This window comes from Neomonachus schauinslandi, chromosome 1, assembly GCF_002201575.2.
Source record: "Neomonachus schauinslandi chromosome 1, ASM220157v2, whole genome shotgun sequence".
NCBI lineage: Eukaryota > Metazoa > Chordata > Mammalia > Carnivora > Phocidae > Neomonachus > Neomonachus schauinslandi.
Genome location: NC_058403.1, coordinates 148,594,143 through 148,611,931, shown reverse-complemented (window position 1 = coordinate 148,611,931; position 17,789 = coordinate 148,594,143). Strand labels below are relative to the sequence as shown.

General features: G+C 55.9%; 1 protein-coding gene across 1 annotated transcript in view; it reads left to right on the top strand.

The window, feature by feature from the left end:
* The window catches only part of DLEC1 (DLEC1 cilia and flagella associated protein), a 73,148-nt gene extending 55,705 nt beyond the window's left edge, over nt 1-17,443 (top strand). The window contains exons 20-37 of the mRNA XM_044920680.1: nt 5,111-5,264; nt 5,930-6,040; nt 6,959-7,089; nt 7,605-7,787; nt 8,729-8,799; nt 9,237-9,388; nt 10,007-10,125; nt 10,630-10,700; nt 13,123-13,351; nt 13,453-13,540; nt 13,633-13,758; nt 13,835-13,929; nt 14,107-14,191; nt 14,376-14,588; nt 15,706-15,867; nt 16,720-16,873; nt 17,086-17,209; nt 17,289-17,443. Coding sequence (XP_044776615.1) covers nt 5,111-5,264; nt 5,930-6,040; nt 6,959-7,089; nt 7,605-7,787; nt 8,729-8,799; nt 9,237-9,388; nt 10,007-10,125; nt 10,630-10,700; nt 13,123-13,351; nt 13,453-13,540; nt 13,633-13,758; nt 13,835-13,929; nt 14,107-14,191; nt 14,376-14,588; nt 15,706-15,867; nt 16,720-16,873; nt 17,086-17,209; nt 17,289-17,412 — 2,392 coding nt within the window. The 3' untranslated portion in view covers nt 17,413-17,443. The remainder of the gene's footprint in view (nt 1-5,110; nt 5,265-5,929; nt 6,041-6,958; nt 7,090-7,604; nt 7,788-8,728; nt 8,800-9,236; nt 9,389-10,006; nt 10,126-10,629; nt 10,701-13,122; nt 13,352-13,452; nt 13,541-13,632; nt 13,759-13,834; nt 13,930-14,106; nt 14,192-14,375; nt 14,589-15,705; nt 15,868-16,719; nt 16,874-17,085; nt 17,210-17,288) is intronic.
* Nucleotides 17,444-17,789: the final 346 nt, after the last annotated feature.

The following is a 17,789-nucleotide window of genomic DNA, read 5'->3' as shown; positions in this document are numbered from 1 at the left end:
AGGGTGGTACACAGGTGTTCTTACTATTCTTTAAACTATATATGTAATTTATGCTGTAGCTGTGTTTAATAGTCATTTCTGCATATATTTGGTATTTCATTATAAAAACACTTAAGTGCTTGTTTTAAATCTTCATGGATACTCTTGAATTATCCTCCAAAAAGACTGCCATTTTATACTTCCACCTCTAGCGCATGAAGCTGCGCATTACCCTACGCACTCACAGTGACATCTGACTTTTAAATGTGACCACCTGATGGCTGCGGGGGTGGGACCACCTGTGTCCGTTTGGTTTGAGTGTACTTCCACCCAATCACCAGCACATATTTCAGTGGGACTCTTCCTCACTGGTCCCACGTGGCATCTTGCAGCCCTTAAATACCAAGGTCAAGTCATTCTCCCCTGGGAGAATGCCTTTTATTAAGTCTGCCATCTTCCTTTCCTATCTCTGTTCTTCAAGAACCCAGCGTGAATCAGAATGTTTCCAGTGTAGGTGATGGAAACACAGATGGAACCAACTTAAGCATAACAGGGAAGCTGCTGGCTCCTGGAAGGGGGCATTCCTGCCCTCCTGAATCCATGGGCTCCAGCCTTTTTGGGTCTGCTCTTCTGCTTCTCTCTCATTCTTTACCTCCTTCCCTCACCCTCACCGCCCCACCCCCCAACTCTGCTTCTCCGCTCGCCTTTCTCTCCCCTGGTGGCAAGGGCTCTTGGCCACTCTGCCCTGGGGAGGGGGGGCCACTTAAGGCTCCAGGCTCCCACACTCCCAGCTTAACAACCTTGGAGAATAAGGAAACCGGCTTTCTTCGGAGGTGGGCTCTGATTGGGCCTCTTTGGGTCACGTGCCCCCTCCCCACATGCCTGTGCCAGAGGGGGAGGGGCGGCCTCCAGAAGAAGCTGGTGGGAAAGTGGCCAGACAAGAGAAGACCGTAGCCCCCCCAGCCCACCACAGGTCTGCTGCATCTGGACTGCAGGAATTTAACCATTTTCCTCATATCGTCCATCTCAGCGTTTGTGCTCCTTGTTCAGGGAGATGTCCTTGGCCTTGCAGGGTGCTAATTCGGTCTTTGGTGGATGCCCTTCTTTTGGCAGTCATATTTTTAAATGTGAAGCTTTTTTGCTCTCGGATTCATCCTTTTTTATAGTAGTCTGTTACTGTCTTATGGACGCAGCAGTGTCTCAGATTCCCCCAAGGAAACTCACCTTTGTTTTCTCACCTTTTGGTTGGGATCCTTCTCCTTTACTTTTGGGGTTTTCTTCTGCAATAAGTAATCCTTGGCTGCCCACTCCAGATTTGGAGTGGGAGAGGAAGGAGATTTACACGAGGAGCTGGTGGTCTAGGTTTCTGAGGAAGGGGGTGTAGGTGTGGAGAGCACTCCTCTTCCAGGGAGCGAAGTGGACGTGAGCACCCTCAGTACCCAGGGACCTGAATCCAGGAGGAAGAAGGCACCTTTGGGGAAGGCAGCCAAGACAAACAGTAGAGGCAGCCCACCCTGGCCAGCTACTCAAATCTTTGCATTCCTTCATCTGTAAATAGGAATGAAGTGGATTTCTATGGTTGTTTTCCCTCGGTGCTAGTTGAGAGGCCCCGTGTTCCTGCAGAATCAGCCCTGACCTCTGTCAGCCCCACACCCACCTTCCAGTGTGTTGCTGTGTGGGCGTGCGGTGTGTGTGCGTGCGTGTGTTCGTGAGCTCAGGCGTTGGGGCCCTGAACTGGCCATGCTAACCTGCAGGCAGTCTTGAGTTAAGTCCTTGGCCCTTTCCCCACGGCCCACTCCTGCCCATGAGGTGCTTCGTTCTGTTGTTAGGGAAGCTCTGCAGGGCCTTCTTCTCCAGGGATTTTAGATTGTTCTCTGTGTGATTAGCTAATCTGATCACGTCCTTTCTTCTTCTTTTTTTTTTCTCATTAGAACAGCATTATATTTACTTCTTTATTCTTTATTTACAGTTTTCCACAAATGGTATGTGATATAATGGTGCAGGTGTAACAGTGGCCAATCCTGACCCAGTCTCCAGCCTTCTCTACTCTGCTGGCCTATTTATCCACATCCTCATGATCTGTTAATGGTAGTCATCCCAGTGTGTGTGAAGTGATATTTCATTGAGGATTTGGTTTATTTTTTCCTAATGGCAAATGATGTTTTGCATCTTTCATGTGCTTATTGGCCATTGTCTTCTTTGGAGAACCGTATTGAGATCTTTGCCCACTTTTTAAAAATAGGGTTGTCTTTTTTTATTATGGAGTTGTAAGTGTTCTTTATATATTCTAGATATAAATCTCTTATTAAGTATATGATTTTCAAATATTTTCTCCCATTCTGAGGATTATCCTTTCACTTTCTTGATGGTATACTGCAAAGCCTAAAAATTCTTAATTTCCGTGAGGTCCATTTTATTTTTCTCTTTTGTTGCTTGTAGTTTTGAGGTTATATCTAAAAAACCATTGCCTAATCTCACGTCACAAAGATTTTCTTCTAAGAGTTTTGTAGTTTGGGCTCATACATTAAGGTCTCTGATCTGTTTTGAGTTAATTTTTGTGTATGGTGTGAGGAAGGGATCCAGCTTCATTCTTTTCTATGCAGATAACCAGTTGTTCCAGCACCATTTTTTAAAAAAGATTTATTTATTTGAGAGAGAGACTGAGTGTGTGATCGGGGGGAGGGACAGAGGGAGAGGGAGACAAGCAGTCTCCCCACTGAGCAGGGAGCCCAACATTGGGCTTGATCCTAGGACCCTGAGATCATGACCTGACCCAAAATCAAGAGTCAGACCCTCAGCTGACTGAACCACCCAGGTGCCCCTCGGCACCATTTTTTAAGAACGCTATTCTTTACATTGACTTGTCTTGGCACCCTTGTCAAAATCAATTGATTAGGGGCACCTGGCTGGCTTATTCAGTGGGGCATGTGACTCTTGATCTCAGGGTTGTAAGTTTGAGCCCCACACTGGGTGTAGAGATTACTTTAAAAAAAAATCTTAAATCAATTGGCTATACACGTGAAGGTTTATTTATGGACTCTCAGTTCTGTTCCATTGATCTATATAATTATTCTTATGCTAGTACCACATTTTCTTGATTACTGTGGCTTTGTAGTAAGATTTGGAATCAGGAAGTATGAATTCTCCACTTTGTTGTTCTTTTTCAAGATTGTTTTGGCTATTTTGGGTCCTTAGAATTTCCATATGAGTTCTAGGATCAGTTTATCAATTATGGCAAATAACCAGCTAGGATTTTAATAGGGACTGTATTGGATCTGTTGGTCAATTTGGGGAGTATATTCACCTTAACCATATTAAGTCTTCTTATCTGTGAACATGAAATGTCTTTCCATTTATTTAGGTTTTTTTTCATTTCTTTTGATGATGTTTTGTCATTTTCAGTGTATAAATCTTGTACTTCTTTTGTTAAAGTTATTCCTATGTATCTTTTTTGATGCTTTTGGAAATGGACTGGTTTTCTTAATTTCATTTTATGAATATTCATTGCTAGTTTATAGAAATACAAATATTTTTGTTCATTGATCTTGTATCGCACAACCTTGCTGAATTCATTATTATTTCTAATAGTTCTCTAAGTAGAAGATTGTGTCATCAGTATATAGAGATAATTTTACTTCTTCTTGTCCAATTGATATGCTTTTTATTTCTTTTTCCTGCTTAATGGACCGAATACTCCAGTATAAAGTTGAATAAAAGTGGCAAAAGTAGACATCCTTGTCTTGTTCCCCATCTTTAAAAGAAAGCAGTCTTTCCCTGTTATGTAAGATGTTAGCTCTTGGCTTTTTGTTGATGTCCTTTATCAGGTTGAGGAAGTTCCCTCCTATTCCTAGTTTGCTGATTGTTTTTCTATTGAAAGAATGTTAGATTTCCTTGAATGTTTTTTTCTGCATCTATTGAAATGATCATGTCCTTTTTATCCTTTGTGTGTGTCAACATGGTGTTTTACATTGACTTTTGGATGTTAAAACCAACCTTGTATTCTTATAAAAATCCCATTTGGTCAGTGTATGGTCCTTTTTATATGTTGCTGGATTTGGGTTGCTGATATTTTTTTGAGGATTTTTGTATCTGTAGTCATAAGAGATATTGGTCTGTGTTTTTGTGTGTGATGTCTTTGTCTGGTTTTGTTACTAGAGTAATACATCTTAGAATGAGTTTGGAAATGTTCATTCCCCTTCTCTGTCACTTAAGAGTTTGTGAAAGATTGGTGTGAGTGTATGTCTAGATTTACTATATTGTTCCATTGGTCTGTGTGTATATCTCTCCACCAATGGTTCACTATCTTGATTACTGTAGCCATAGAGTAAGTCTTAACATTCAGTACAGTGATTTCTTATCATATTCTTCTTTTTAAAAATTATTTTAGTTATTCTATGTCCTCTGTGTTTCCATATAAATTTTATAATGAGCTTGTCTATATTTACAAAAATCCTTTTTGGGAGTTTCCTAAGAATTATGTTAAACCTATAGATCAATTTGTGGAGAATTGACATCTTTACTGTGTTGAGTCTTCTAATCCATGAACATAGTATATCTCTCCTTTTATTCAATCTTTGATTTCTGGGGTGCCTGGGTGGCTCAGTCGTTAAGCGTCTGCCTTCGGCTCAGGTCATGATCACAGGGTCCTGAGATGGAGCCCCTCGTTGGGCTCCCTGCTCGGCGGGAAGCCTGCTTCTCCCTCTCCCACTCCCCCTGCTTGTGTTCCCTCTCTCACTGTCTCTCTCTCTGTCAAATAAACAAATAAAATCTTAAAAAAAAAAATCTTTGATTTCTCTCATCTGTGTTGTGTAGTTGTCAGCATATAAATCCTGTACAAGTTTTATTAGATTTATACCTAAGTATTGCAGTTTTTCTGAACAATCATAAATAGTATTGTATTTTTAATTTCTATGCCCACATGTTCGTGGTCCACAGATGTGATTTTGTACCCCGTAACTTTGCTGACTCATTAATTGTGGAAGGTTGTTGCATTTGTTGTTGTTATTGTTTTTTAAGAAGTTCTTAAAATATAGACTCCTTGGGGTTTTCCACATAGACCCTCATGTCATCTGCAAATAGGGAGTTTTGTTTCTTCTCTAATCAGTATACCTGTTATTTCCTTGTGTTCCAGCTACCTTCCTGTGTATGCTGAGGTACAGGAGCCCCATGTGTACCTGCAAAGCAGCCACGTGGAAGTCACGAACCTCTACGTGGGCGTGCCCACCAAGGCAACTGTTACACTCATCAACGGCACACTCCTGCCTACCCGATTCCACTGGGGCACGGTGAGTGAGCCTGCACCTTCAGCCACCGGGTCTGCAGCCCTCAGCACCAGAGGCCCATGTGGAGAGGGAGGTTGCCCCCCAGGTGCTCACCTCTCTCCCGCAGCCTGCCCCTTGCCCCACAGTGCTCAGAACTGCTGGGCTCCTTGAAGGAGCAGCACATCTGGTCTGGTTTTTCCTTGTCCTGCCTCCAGGGAATTCTAGTTCCCTAGCTGAGAAGGAGTCACTGGAACACCCAGCCTGGGCTCCCAGCCGGCGTAGCCCATGGCTGGCCCACATAGCTGTTGCGAGCCCCGCTAGGCACTGCCCGAGGGACTGACCGTGGAGCTTGCTTTGTGTGCCGTGGGAGGTGGGAGATGGGGCCATGTCCCGTGCCTCAGAGGCGGTTGCCCTCTCCTCACCCTCACCCTGGGCCTCCCAGGGCAGCTTGTTTAGTCTAGGCAACGCCTGACAGGCGTGAGGTCCGCCCAGGGTTGGGGAGGGCAGGAGAAGGGACCGGTGGATTAGCCCCGCCAGAGAGCAGCCAGCCCCTTCTGGTCCTGCTGCGGGCCCCCAGACCGCCAGCCTCCAGCAGAGCGCGCCCCAGTGCTAAGCCCTGTGCGGACCCCGGGTCCACGCCGGGAATCCAGCGTGTGACAAGAGGGCCCCCATACCCACATGTCTGCCAGCTGCTGGGGTGCCAAGCAAGCGTCTGCACGGCAAGGGCCTCCCCCAGACGCGGCACGCTGGGCCCCAGTGAGGAGCGCCACATCAGCCTGGAGCTGGCTACTCACACCCAGGTGAGTTAGGTGGTGAGGGGGCCTGAGGGGCTAGGAAGGCACCCTACCCCACTCCTGTAAGAGGGCAAGAGATTCCTTGCATTTGGGTCTGGGGTCCCCATTCCTGTTAGGCCTGCTCTCTAGGGATACAAGGTCAGGAAGCCCGGAGCAGGCCTGAGTGGCCCTCAGAACCACTGGCCATGTGTAGCCTTTGGCACCAGCTTTACCCTCCCCTCGTCTGCAGCCATAGGTGGGCCCGGCTTTCCAATTTGCCCAAGGATGCGGAACAGGCCCTGTGCTGGGTGCTACTGGGAGAGGCTAGCTGGTGGCCGCCTTCCCGGAAGAAGGGCACAGCTGCTCCCTGACGCAGCCTACAGGAAGGCCATCGGGGAGGAACTTGCTCAGTACTTGGTTGGGGGTTGCTGGCTATCTGTTTGTGGTTCTTGTGGGAAAAGAGACTTCTTCCTTGTGGAGACGTGGAGACCCAGTCCCATTTCTCCCTGGCAAACCTGGAGACAGTAGACTTTCTTTCTCCGCTGAGTCTGAGCTCTACAGGGATAAGCAGATGGACACAGGCACAGAGCAGGCCTCAGTCAGGAAGGGCTTGATTTCTGTGGTAACAGCTTCATCAGAATAAGTGTGTAGCTTCTCCAGAGGCCCACTTTGAGGGTCTCCCTTCGTGTGGGTATGCACAGAAATTCACAGCAGACTCAACCAGGATCCCTGAGGAAGGGGCCAGGATGTGGGACGTCAGGCTGGGCCTGTGGATGGTGGCTCACTGGAGGGACTGAGGAGCCCTTCCACAGAGATGAGACTAGACAGAGGTCAAGGCCTCTGTGCTGAGTGTCCCACAGCAACCACCGCTGCTAGGGAAGACCATGTGAGGCCCAGGCCTGGGACTTACGTGTACTGATATGCCCTTGGTGGGCTTTCTTATAGGACGAGCTGAGCGATCTGGCCCTCCCTTGTACCGTGTCAGGCATGAAGGAGCCACTGGTTCTGGGCATTTCTGGGAAACCCCAGGGACTGCAGGTGGCTATTGCCATCTCTATGGAGGGCTCTGACAGCAGGTGAGCCCAGGGCTGGGGCCAGGGCCTGAGGGTTGAAGCGACCATACAGAGGACTAGCACTGCACTGTGATACCAGCCTACTCCCAGCTGATTCCTGCGGCCAGGAAAGGGCCACAGTATTATTGTGCCCCTGCCAACCTCTCTGGGAGCAGGTCTCTCTACCCAAACCCTGCGCTCTGTGTGGTCTTTCCCCCACCTACTTGGAGGCATGGCATCCGGGCAGGTAGGAGATGCAGGGGGCAGGGCCGTAGGCAGCTTGGGCTTTCCCACACAAGGCCCAGCAAGCGGGAGATAGGCCAGTCACCCCTGGTCAGGGAAGGTTTGTGGTTGAGGCCCCTCTTGGCGTCCTGAGCTGACAGGAAGGATGTGTCTGTGGGGTGGCAGCTTCACGGGAGGCAGTCTGAGGATGAAGCCCAGTGTGTAGGCAGCTCTCACACTTCCCCCCAGGGGGCTCTCTGGGCGGGGCCAAGGGTGGCCTGTAACTTCGTGCCCTGGGCCCGGGGCAGTGTTCCCAGCACGGAGCTGTGGCCGGGCCGCCTGGAGGAACTCCGCCTTGACTTCGGCTCCAAGGTGCCTCTGAGGACCCACGTGAGCTGCCCTCTCATCCTGACCAACCGCTCCCCGATACAGACACCTTTCACCCTCAAGTTTGAGTACTTCGGGAGTCCCCAGGACAGCCTGAACCAGAAACCCAGTGTGTAAGTCCGGTTTCTTTCAGGGGCAGTTCCCAGGGAGGACGGGGCCGGGCGGGGTTGCCCTATTAAGCATCTATGTGGCTTAGGCGGCCAGAGGCTGGTGTGAGGAGTGAGAAGAAGTGTGTTTTCACAAGGATACCTGGAGAAATGTAGAGAAACGGCTCCTACCCCCATCTCCCAGACTCTGAGGGGGCCTTCGGGAGAGGCTGGGGTTGTGGCGAGCGGGGGCGGGGGGGCACTCCCGGCGGATGAGGCGGTAGAGATGAAGCCAGCGGGTGAGGGAGAAGTTCGTGGCAGCGGCGGGAGCCGTGTAGGCAGAGATGTCGCAGGGAGGCTTTCTGCAAAGCTGTAACTGGACATCAGCCACGGGGAAAGGATTTACGCCACAGAAGCTGGTGGTCTACCAGCACACCAGAGCAAACACCTCACCACCTCGTCTCCTAAGGCGAGGAAGCCCAACTTGAAAACCACTGCCATGGCTGGTGGGGAGCCACTCACGGTTTGTAAGCCATTACCTTTCCCACTCCAGGAAAGTTAGTGGGCACTCGATGCTGGACGCATGTCAGCAGAAAAGACTGGAAACAGGGCCTTTTGCAGAAGGCTGGGCAAGAGATGAGGAGTCTGGGCTGGGTTGGTATCCGGGGTCAGCGGGGCAGAGCCTGGGGACAAGGGGTCCCTACCCCAGCGCCCTTCTGTGTTTCTGGGAAGGCAGTCCCTCAGCTGGTGGGTGGCCTGTAGCCAGGGGGCTTTGGGTGGTGGGGGTGTAGCAGGTGCCAAGACCAGAGAGGGAGGTGAACAGACCTGACCTCTCCCCTGGGAGGAGCAGTCGGAGCGGCCTTCCTCCACTGGGCATCTGGTAGGATGCTAGTTGCGGGGAGACATGGCTCAGCTCTGGGGAACAGCCCTGATGGCTTGATGCTGTTTCTGTATCCTGTCTGGTAAAGCCCTGACATGCCCCCTGCCCTGCTGAAGACATCACGGATTCGAGAACACTTGGCCAGGCGAGAGCAGCTGAGTAAGAGCCCCAGTGGGGGCCAGAGCAGGGGTTCCTGGGGCCTTCTCAGGGGGTGGGCCGCCTGCTGCAGGGAGGGGGCCCTGGCCACAGCCCCATTTCAGGATCTTTTCTAGCAAAACCTCTGAGATGGCCATGGCCCTCCTCCTGACTCCCTTTTTGAATGAGGCTGTCTCCTGGCATACAGCCCGTGGACAGGGCCTTGTTTTGATTTGGGATGGGTGACGGCTCAGAAGGGAGGGCTCCCACCAGGGCCTGGTCCCTGAGAGGTGAGCGAGGCTGCCTGCTGGATTCTGGACTCCCGGGAGGAGGGTCTGTTTAACCAGACCAAGGCAAGGCTGTGGAGTGGCTTATCTGGTATAGTGCTTTGCTAACTCCTGAGGGTTTGGACCTCCTTCCTGCCCTGGAGTCCTGAATCCCCATTCCTGGTTATCGCCCAGATTTTATGGAAAGCATGTTGTCTCATGGCAAAGGAGCTGCCTTCTTTCCCCACATTTCCCAGGGCATGCTGGGGGCCCACCAGCAGCTAAGCATCGACGTCTCAGGCTACGCAAACATGTGGGGCGAGTATTGGGACAACCTCATCTGCACGGTAAGGATAGATGGCCTGAGCCCGGCCTCACCTTCGGGCTCTCCCTCCTCCAACTCCTGCTCCTCAGCCTCTCAAGTCTCTCCAAGCTGGAAGACCGTGCCCACTGAGCTTGGGATAGGCATTCACACCCACAGCAACCACAGTGATTCACGCAGGAGGGGTTCTCGGGAGCAGAATCTTTCATGCCTTTTCCCATGGGGTCCCATGAGGCTGGGCACACAGAGGAGGGCAGAGGAATCTGACAGGCTGCCTACTTGGGCCAGGACTCGAGACCTGGAGGGGCAGTGAGTATGGAGAAGCAGTAACAGCCTTCCAGAGCCATACTGTCACCTAGCCCTTGGTGCATTCACTCACTCTCCCATTGGGCCTTCACTCACTCGTTCGGCCCGAAGGGGGCACCTGCTGTGCATGGGGTTCCTGTGGGGTTCTCTGGACTGTGGAGGATACAGGGACAGATAAGACCAGATGATCCAACAAGGAGTTCCTAGTTCAGTATGGAGGGGTGAACTATGTCCATTGTTCTGTTGGAGGGAAGGCCTTGAACAGAGGGAAGGGGGAACCAGGGAATGCCATGGCAGCAGGGGACGAGAGGGACACAGGATTGGTGTGCGTTTGCAGGTGGGAGACCTGCCACCAGCAGTCATCCCGGTGCATATGGCAGTGGTGGGCTGCCCCATCAGCTCCCGGAGGACCACCTATTATACCACTGACCCGTTGCAGAAGGAACCTGTCATCAGGTGACCCCACCGGCCTCATCCCCTAACCCTTGAAACCCTCTGGCCTCCAGCCTGGCTGCCCATGCTGACCTGTTGCTCTCCAGCGGGCCCAAGGCTACTTGGTGCCACCCAGCAAGAAAGCCCCAGGACAGGGCCGCCCTGGAAGACAGCGGCCTCCAAGGCCATGGCTGCTGTCTGCACATCTCCGAGGGCTTGGGGTGGGGAGAGAAGTAGCAAGTAGTCAGGGTGGCCTGAGGTCCGTGCCAGACCTGGGGCCCCACACACCACCAGTTGGGATCTGTCGGTAGGTGCTGGTGTAGGGCGGGGGCCGGGGCGGGGGCTACTGGGGCCCCGAGCACCCTGGGTCACCGCTCGCCGGCCACTGCACGGGGAAGGCCTCCAGCCCGAGGCCCTCGTGACTTCAGGATAGACCACTGCAGGCCTCCTCCCCGCCCGAGCCCCAGTTCCAGCCCCCTGTGTGAGCAGCCCTGCCTGCGCCGCATGAGCCCGGTCTCCTGCCTCCAGGTTCGGCACCCAGGTCTCTGGAGGAGACACGGTCACCCGGGTCCTTCGCTTGAATAACTCCAGCCCCTGTGGTGAGAGGCTCACGAGAGAAGCTGGGGCTTTCCCGACACACTGTGCCACGTGGCGGGCCAGGCTGGGAGGGACGCCGGGGCTGGGGGAAGCTGACGGCCTGTGACTGGGACCCAGGAGTCCAGGTGGCCCGTGGTTGCCGAGGGAGGCCCCTGAGGGCCAAGGTGGGGAGCGACCCGCTGGTTGGGGGTTGTCAGAGATAGCTGCTTCCATGCGTGAGGACAGGACATGCCCTTGCCTGCCGCTGGGGCCCCCCAGTGCCACACGTGCCCTGCTCTTATCAGGTTCACTCTGCGTAAGAGCAGACACTGGAGGGGGACACCTTTTCTCATCCCTTCAGCCAGCTCTACCTGAGCGATAGCCAGGTGCTGGTACAAGCTGCTGGGGATCCAGAGGGAACAGGACAGCGGGGTCTCTACCGAGAGGCTCCTGTGCTGATGGGGGTGCAGCCATCAGGTTGGGTGCATTGAGGGGGACTGCTGGAGGATCGCATGGGTGGGGCGTCCAGGCTGCATCCAGGAGGGAGGATGAACCAGCGGGGCCTGGCGAACCGCCTGGGAATGGAGAGTGTCCGGGCCACAGGAAGAGCTTTGGTGGGCTGGAGGTGGACCAGGGTTTCAGGCATCTCAAGGCTGGGCCACGAGGGGCTGAGCCAGTCTTCAGGGGCAGGGCCCGGGCGGCTCCGACTTGAAGCTCCTTGGTGCCTGTGAGGAATGTGCAGCGGGGGAGTGCCAGTGCTCCAGGTCCCTGCTCCGTCTGTCCGCGGGGTCTGGCCCGTTAGGAAAGGGGCACTGAATTTGCTGCTCTAATCAGCTTTTTCAAGATCTCCTGGCATTTCCAGGGGCACCCGGCTGGCTCAGTCGGTAGAGCATGCGCCTCTTGATCTTGGGGTTCTAAGTTCGAGGCCCATATTGGGTGTAGAGATTACTTAAAAATAAAAGCTTAAAAAGCAAATCTGGTGTTTCCAGCAGTTTCACTTCTTAGCTGCTGTGTTGTTAGATGCATTTGAGAACTGTCTCATGTTTGCCCTTCCCCGTTTTTACCCTTTATCACTTTGATACGTTTCTTGGTAAACAACAGAGCTGAGCTTTTTAAAAGCCCAACCTGACATTATCTTTTTTTTTTTTAATATTTTTATTTATTTTTTGACAGCGAGAGAGGGAACACAAGCAGGGGGAGTGGGAGAGGGAGAGCAGGGAGCCCGACGTGAGGCTCGATCCCAGGACCCTGGGACCATGACCTGAGCAGAAGGCAGACGCTTAACCGACTGAGCCACCCAGGCATCTCAAACCTGACATTATCTTTTAATAGGAAAATTCAGTCTATGTACTTCTTCCTTACTTAATGACTTTATTTTTCTACTTTCTTTTGCTTTTTGTGACTTTGTGCCATTTTCCTTTTAATTTGGAATTTCTCTTCTACCTTCTTGTGTTTTGGTGGTTCCCCTTCTTATCCTCAGGGCTCATCATCACATGCATATTTCTGTCTTTACTGAACTTCGGTGGGGGGGGAGGTCACTGGTGGCCTTGGTGAGGGGGATTTGGTGGCTGTAAGGGGCAGGTGGCAAGGCAGTAAGTTGAAGAAATACGAGCTCAGGAGTGTGGGCCTGTTCACCAGGTCTCCCGCAGGGCTAGCCACGAGTCAGATGTTAGCTGGGGAGGGGCTGAGGGCAGAGTGGAGGAGGCATGGGTGCACAGGGTCCTACAAGCATGCTGGGGAGGGAGGGAAGGGGGTTTGGAAAGGTCGTCTGGCAGAGGGAAACTGTTCAAGGTGGGGAGACTGGGCATGGCTGGCCCCTGAGAGGGGGTGGAGGCAGACTGAGGCGGGAGGGAAGGGGGGGGATGGCTTAGATGCCTGCCGACAGATGGGGGCGTTGTGATGGGACTTTGGGGCCATCTTGATGTGGGGGCTTCAGGGAGGTGAGCTGGGGCCAGCAGCCCAGTGCCCAGGGGGCGGCACAGGTGTCCGAGAGCAGGGAAGGTGTGACAGTGGGCTGAGGGTTGGTTCAGTTCTCCAGGGCTAGGCTTTGCCAGGTGGGTAGAAGTTTGGGGGTAAAGAGGGATGAGAATCCTGGCAAGACGGAGGTTGACATGGTGGCATCCAGACTAGCCCAGCGAGAGAAGGAAGGGAGTGCATTGGGAGCTGATGGGGGTGGAGAAGGCAGGGAGAGAGAGCCCCAAGTACCCGGATTGGTGCATCTGGATGCGAAGGCCTGCTCCTGGGATCCATAGGGTAGGGCTGATAGAGCCAGCTGACAGAGCCTGTAGACTTCTCAAAACGAGAACTGCCTGGAAGTGGCATTAGGGAGAAGGCGAGGCCCCCTTCACCCTGAGAATGGGAGAATAGGCAGCAGCAGTGGTTGTGGGGCGGGGGTCCAGGGACGATTGGCCTGCCCCTTCCTCAGCCCTCACCCCCCTCGCCCAGACATCCGCCTGGACTGGGAGACCTACACTCCGGAAGACAGGGAGGACCGACTGGTGGAGCTGCTGGTGTATTATGGGCCACCTTTCCCGCTGCGGGACCAAGCTGGGAATGACTTCTTGTGCCCGGAGACCCCTGAGAGAAGCAGCTCCTTCTGGTCCCCAAGCCCCTCTGGCGCATCGGACTCCAGCCACGAAGCTGCCCAGGCTGTGAATAGGGGTGGAGGGGCAGGGCGGGTTGGCTGCTGAGTTGGGGCCAGTGAGCCTTGAGCCTGTTGTGAGCCCCAGCGACTCCCTGATGACAGGCCGAGGACCGCTGCGGTGTCAGCGACAGGGCCCGGCAGAAGCTCATCTCCGTCCTTCTGCGGGAGCATGACGGGGTGCCCGCCGACCACCTGTACAGCATCAGCCCCAAGCAGGTGGTGAGTCCGGCGGGGCTGGGAGCAGCCTAGCAGAGCGCCGCGCTGGCGGGCCGGTGGCCAGGGGGCGGCACTGAGGCTGCCGTCTGTGCCAGGTGGTCCCTGCAGGGGGCAGCAGCACCATCTCCATCTCCTTCTCACCTACGGGCCTTGGCGCCGGCATCCCGCACAAGGTGGCGTGCCTTGGCTACGCCCTGGGCTTCATGAGCTTGGACGAGGAGGTGAGCCTGCCTGGCCCGGGGGGCATGTTGCCTCCTCAGCTCCGGGGCCGCCAGCAATGAGGCTTGGGCTCCGCAGGTGGAAAGAGAGCTTCCGGGGAGGAGACGTCGCCTGCAGGACTTCGCCGCGGGACCCCTGCGGCTGGACCTGTGCAGCTACGTGCGGCCCGCACAGTGAGTTGGCGGGGCCTCCCGTTAGCCCCCTGTGGGGAGCACCTGCACCCCGGGAGCAAGATGGCAACGGGAGGGAGAAGCCAGCAGGTGAGCCAGGCAAAGGCTGGCTAGGGCCAGATGAGCAGAGCGGGACAGCCAGGAGGCCCCCAGGGCCCAGCCGTGCTCCTTTGCTGGCAGGCTCAGCGTGGAGTTGGACTACGGTGGTGGCGTAGAGTTCCGGCACCAGGCCAGCGACCTCATCCCAGAGCAGCCCTGTACTGGGGTGAGTGTGCTGTCCCCCCTGCCCTCCCCCCCGGGCCCTGCCAGTCTCCCCGGACCTCAGATATGGCTGTGAGCCCTCCTACAGTCCGGGTCCTCCTCCCCCCGAAGTGCCTCCACCCCAGAGCCGTGGGATCCAGGAGGGGAGAGATGCATCCCCGGCCTCCGCCTCCCCTGTGGCCACCCAGGTGCTGAGTGAGCTGCTGAGCACCCACCACCTGAAGCTGAGCAACACCACTGAAATCCCGCAGTACTTCCGGCTCCTGGTCTCCAGGCCCTTCTCTGTTGCTCAAGGAGGGTCCAGCCGCAGCCACAGTGCTCCTGGCCCGGAACAGGGGTGTGAGGAAGAGCAGGCCACTGGCGGCAAGCGGCTGGTGCTCCACCCTCAGGAGAACATGCTGGTCAGTGGGGGCTCTGCAGGCGGTCACCGGGCCAGGGGTCACCTTCCCATCACACGCACACGTGTGGACAGACGTGTGCACGCCAGCGTCACGCACTTGTACACACTGGTGTCCAGACACCGCACACCGTCGTGGCGTCCGCTCCCACAGCCTCAGCGGGCGGGCCCATCCGCTCTTCCAAGCTGTGCTTTGGTGTGGGCGTACCGAGCGCCTGCCGGGTGCTGGGTGCCACGCTGGGTGCCACCCTCCCCCAGGGACCTCACCGTGGGGGGCGAAACAGCTACAGAAGAAAGAAGGGCGGCCACCCTGGGCTCACTTAGCCTTTGCTCCCTTCTGCAGAGGTAAACTGAGGGACAGCCCCGAAGCACAGCCAGAGGGCCTGTTCCACCAGGGCCGCCAGTGAAACCACAGGCTGTCGCCAAGTAAAAGTCCCTTTAAAATGCCTCAGGGAGCCCCAGGGCTCTTGGAGAGAGGACATTTCATAACAGTACTACCTCTCACCCTCCACGTGCCGACGGAACCCAGGCATCTATCTGGCCCTGACCAGAATTCTAGCCCAAACTCAGTTCTCCATTGTCCTCCTCACCCAGTCCTGCCCACACCTGTGCCTCCACTCTTGCTGGGAGCATCTGATCTCAGCAAATACCACTGCCCCCGACCCTGTGCCCAAGCAGAGCCCTGGCATCCTCCTCCCCGCCCCTCTCTGACCAGCCAGCCCCCACATCCTGTTGTTGCCCGTCCTCAGTCTCCATGTCTCCCCACTCTTCCTCCCACACCCGCAGCCCTGGGCATGCCAAGGGTAAAGGGCGGTTTGCTTGTAGTCTCCCCTCGAGGTCCTCGGCTCCTGAGGGTAGGCAGGGCCCTGTCCCCAGTACTAACGGGTGCTGGGCACAGAGCGCGGCGCCGTGTCTGTGGACCGAATGCACCAGACACGCTGCGTGCCGGGCCGGGCTGGCTCAGTCTGGGCCGGCCCTGCAGGCTGCGTGTGGGCAGGGGCCGAGCTGGGGCCTTGCCGGGCAGTGGGGGCCGTGGAGGGAAGGAGGACGGAGCTCCAGGTGGGGAAGCCGCCGCCTGCCTTCGGCAGCCTCAGGTGACAGGCTTGTTCACATCTGCTCAGGTGAACGTGTCCTTCTCGCTGTCCCTGGAGCTGCTCTCCTACCAGAAGCTCCTGGCTGACCAGATGCTGCCCGGAGTGGACATCCGGCAGCGCGCCAGTGGGGAGAAAGAGATGGTGTTTACTCAGAACCTGCTCCTGGAGTACGCCAACCAGACCGCTCAGGTGAGTCCCAGGCCTGCCCCATGTCGGAGAGGGCGGAAACGGGCCAGACTCTGTTCTCGTGGGTCAGAGGAGGGCAGACCCCAACCCGGCCTTCCGAAATAAGAGGAGCCCCAGGCCTCGCCCTGAGGGCCCGGTCTGCCCTGGAAGAGGCCTTTCCCTGAGGACACACGTGGAGAAACGAGGGTCATCCTTCCTTACCTAGCTCAGCTCAGAACCAGGTGAGGTGCTGTAGGGTGGGAAATAGGGAAGGCTTCCTGGAGGAGGTATGCGGCACGTGAAGCCTCCCAGCTGGAAGGTACAGGTGAGGAACAGAAAGGAATAGCCTAACGGGTGGATTCTAGGGAGGCCAGAAGAAGAATCCGTTTGTGACCAGGCAGGCCCCCCAGCTTGGTCCTTGGGCGGCTGCTGGGGCCCAGGGGCGGGAAGGCTGAGGTGATGAGGTGTGTATGCTGGTGCCTGAGGATGATGTGGGGGCACCGCCAGGAGCGAGGACGGGTCAGCACACAGGTGGGGCCTGAGGCCAAGGGAAGAGGTGAGATGGCCCAGAGCCCAGGAGGGGCAGAGGGCTGGGCCTTGGCACCCCAGGGGCTGGGGGAGGAGGGGGAGGGCAGCCTGACCAGGGAGCAGAAACCACCGAGCTTGATCAGGGCAGGGGGAGGGGCGGCGGAGGGAGAGCAGATGGCGTCTTCGGGACCCTTTACCGGCGCAGACCCCCACCAGCTGTGGTTTTAGATGCCGGCGCCAGCCCCCTTCCACTCGCTGTGGTGCTGCCCACGTGTTCCTCCGAAGCTTCGGGACTTGGGGTCAGCAGGAGGGCACGAGGGCCCCACGTTGCAGGCTCTGTCCCCCTAGGTGGTGCCCCTGAGGGCCACAGTGGCCGTGCCCGAGCTGCAGCTCTCCACCAGCTGGGTGGACTTCGGGACCTGCTTTGTGAACCAGGGGCAGGTCCGGGAGGTCGACCTCATGAACCTGAGCGGCTGTCGGAGCTACTGGGCTGTGCTGACGGGTAGGTTGTACCTGCCCACCACTTCCCCGCAGGCTGGCACCACCTGGGGGTTCCCGCAGATGGCCGGTTCCCAGATCCCAAGTGATCCCAGGGTGCCTCGCCCCGTGGCACCGGGCCGGACCAGAGGTGCACACCTGAGCTGCGGGGCGGGGGGCTCGCTGGGGCGGCGCACGGAGCTGCCTACGCTCGCGTGCTCCCTTCCCTCGGTGCAGGCCAGCAGGAGCCAGACAAGGACCCTGCGGCCTTCAGGGTATCTCCAAACAGTGGCCTGCTGGAGGCACGATTGGTCAATGCCCCCCCAAATACCATCACCCTCCAGGTTTTCTTCACTGCCAGGTACCAGCCTCTCCCAGCCTTGCCCACAGGCCAGGGCCCCCTTCCTAACCCCAGTAAGTGACCCCCCCCAATCCCACAGGAGCAGTGAGCTGTATGAGTCCACGCTGGTGGTGGAAGGCGTGCTTGGTGAGAAGGCCTGCACCCTACGGCTCCGGGGCCAAGGCTCTTATGATGAGAAATATGTGTCACCCCACCAGCTCTGAGGCTCTACTCGCAGCCCCCCAGCTTTGCAAATAAACCATGACCTAGATCTAAGGACCACGTTTGCTGGACAGGGGTGCACGCCGGAGGACCCCCAAGGGGCTCCGGGGAGGGAAGGGACTCCCTGGAGGGCAGCGCTCTCAGCCCAGGCCCTCAGCACACAGCTGGGCTAGAGGCAAGACCCCTGACAGCCAGAACTGGCCCTTGGAAAACACCACAGCCAGCACGATGAGAGTACGTATTTATTGTCTGCTGCCCTCACCTCCAGGACCCACATGGTGGCCTGGGTGACCTGGCAGAAGGCAAGCCCGTAGTGTGGCACCAGTGCTCACGTTCATCCCGCCGCCGCCCCCCCCCCCCCCCCCCCCCCCCCCCCCCC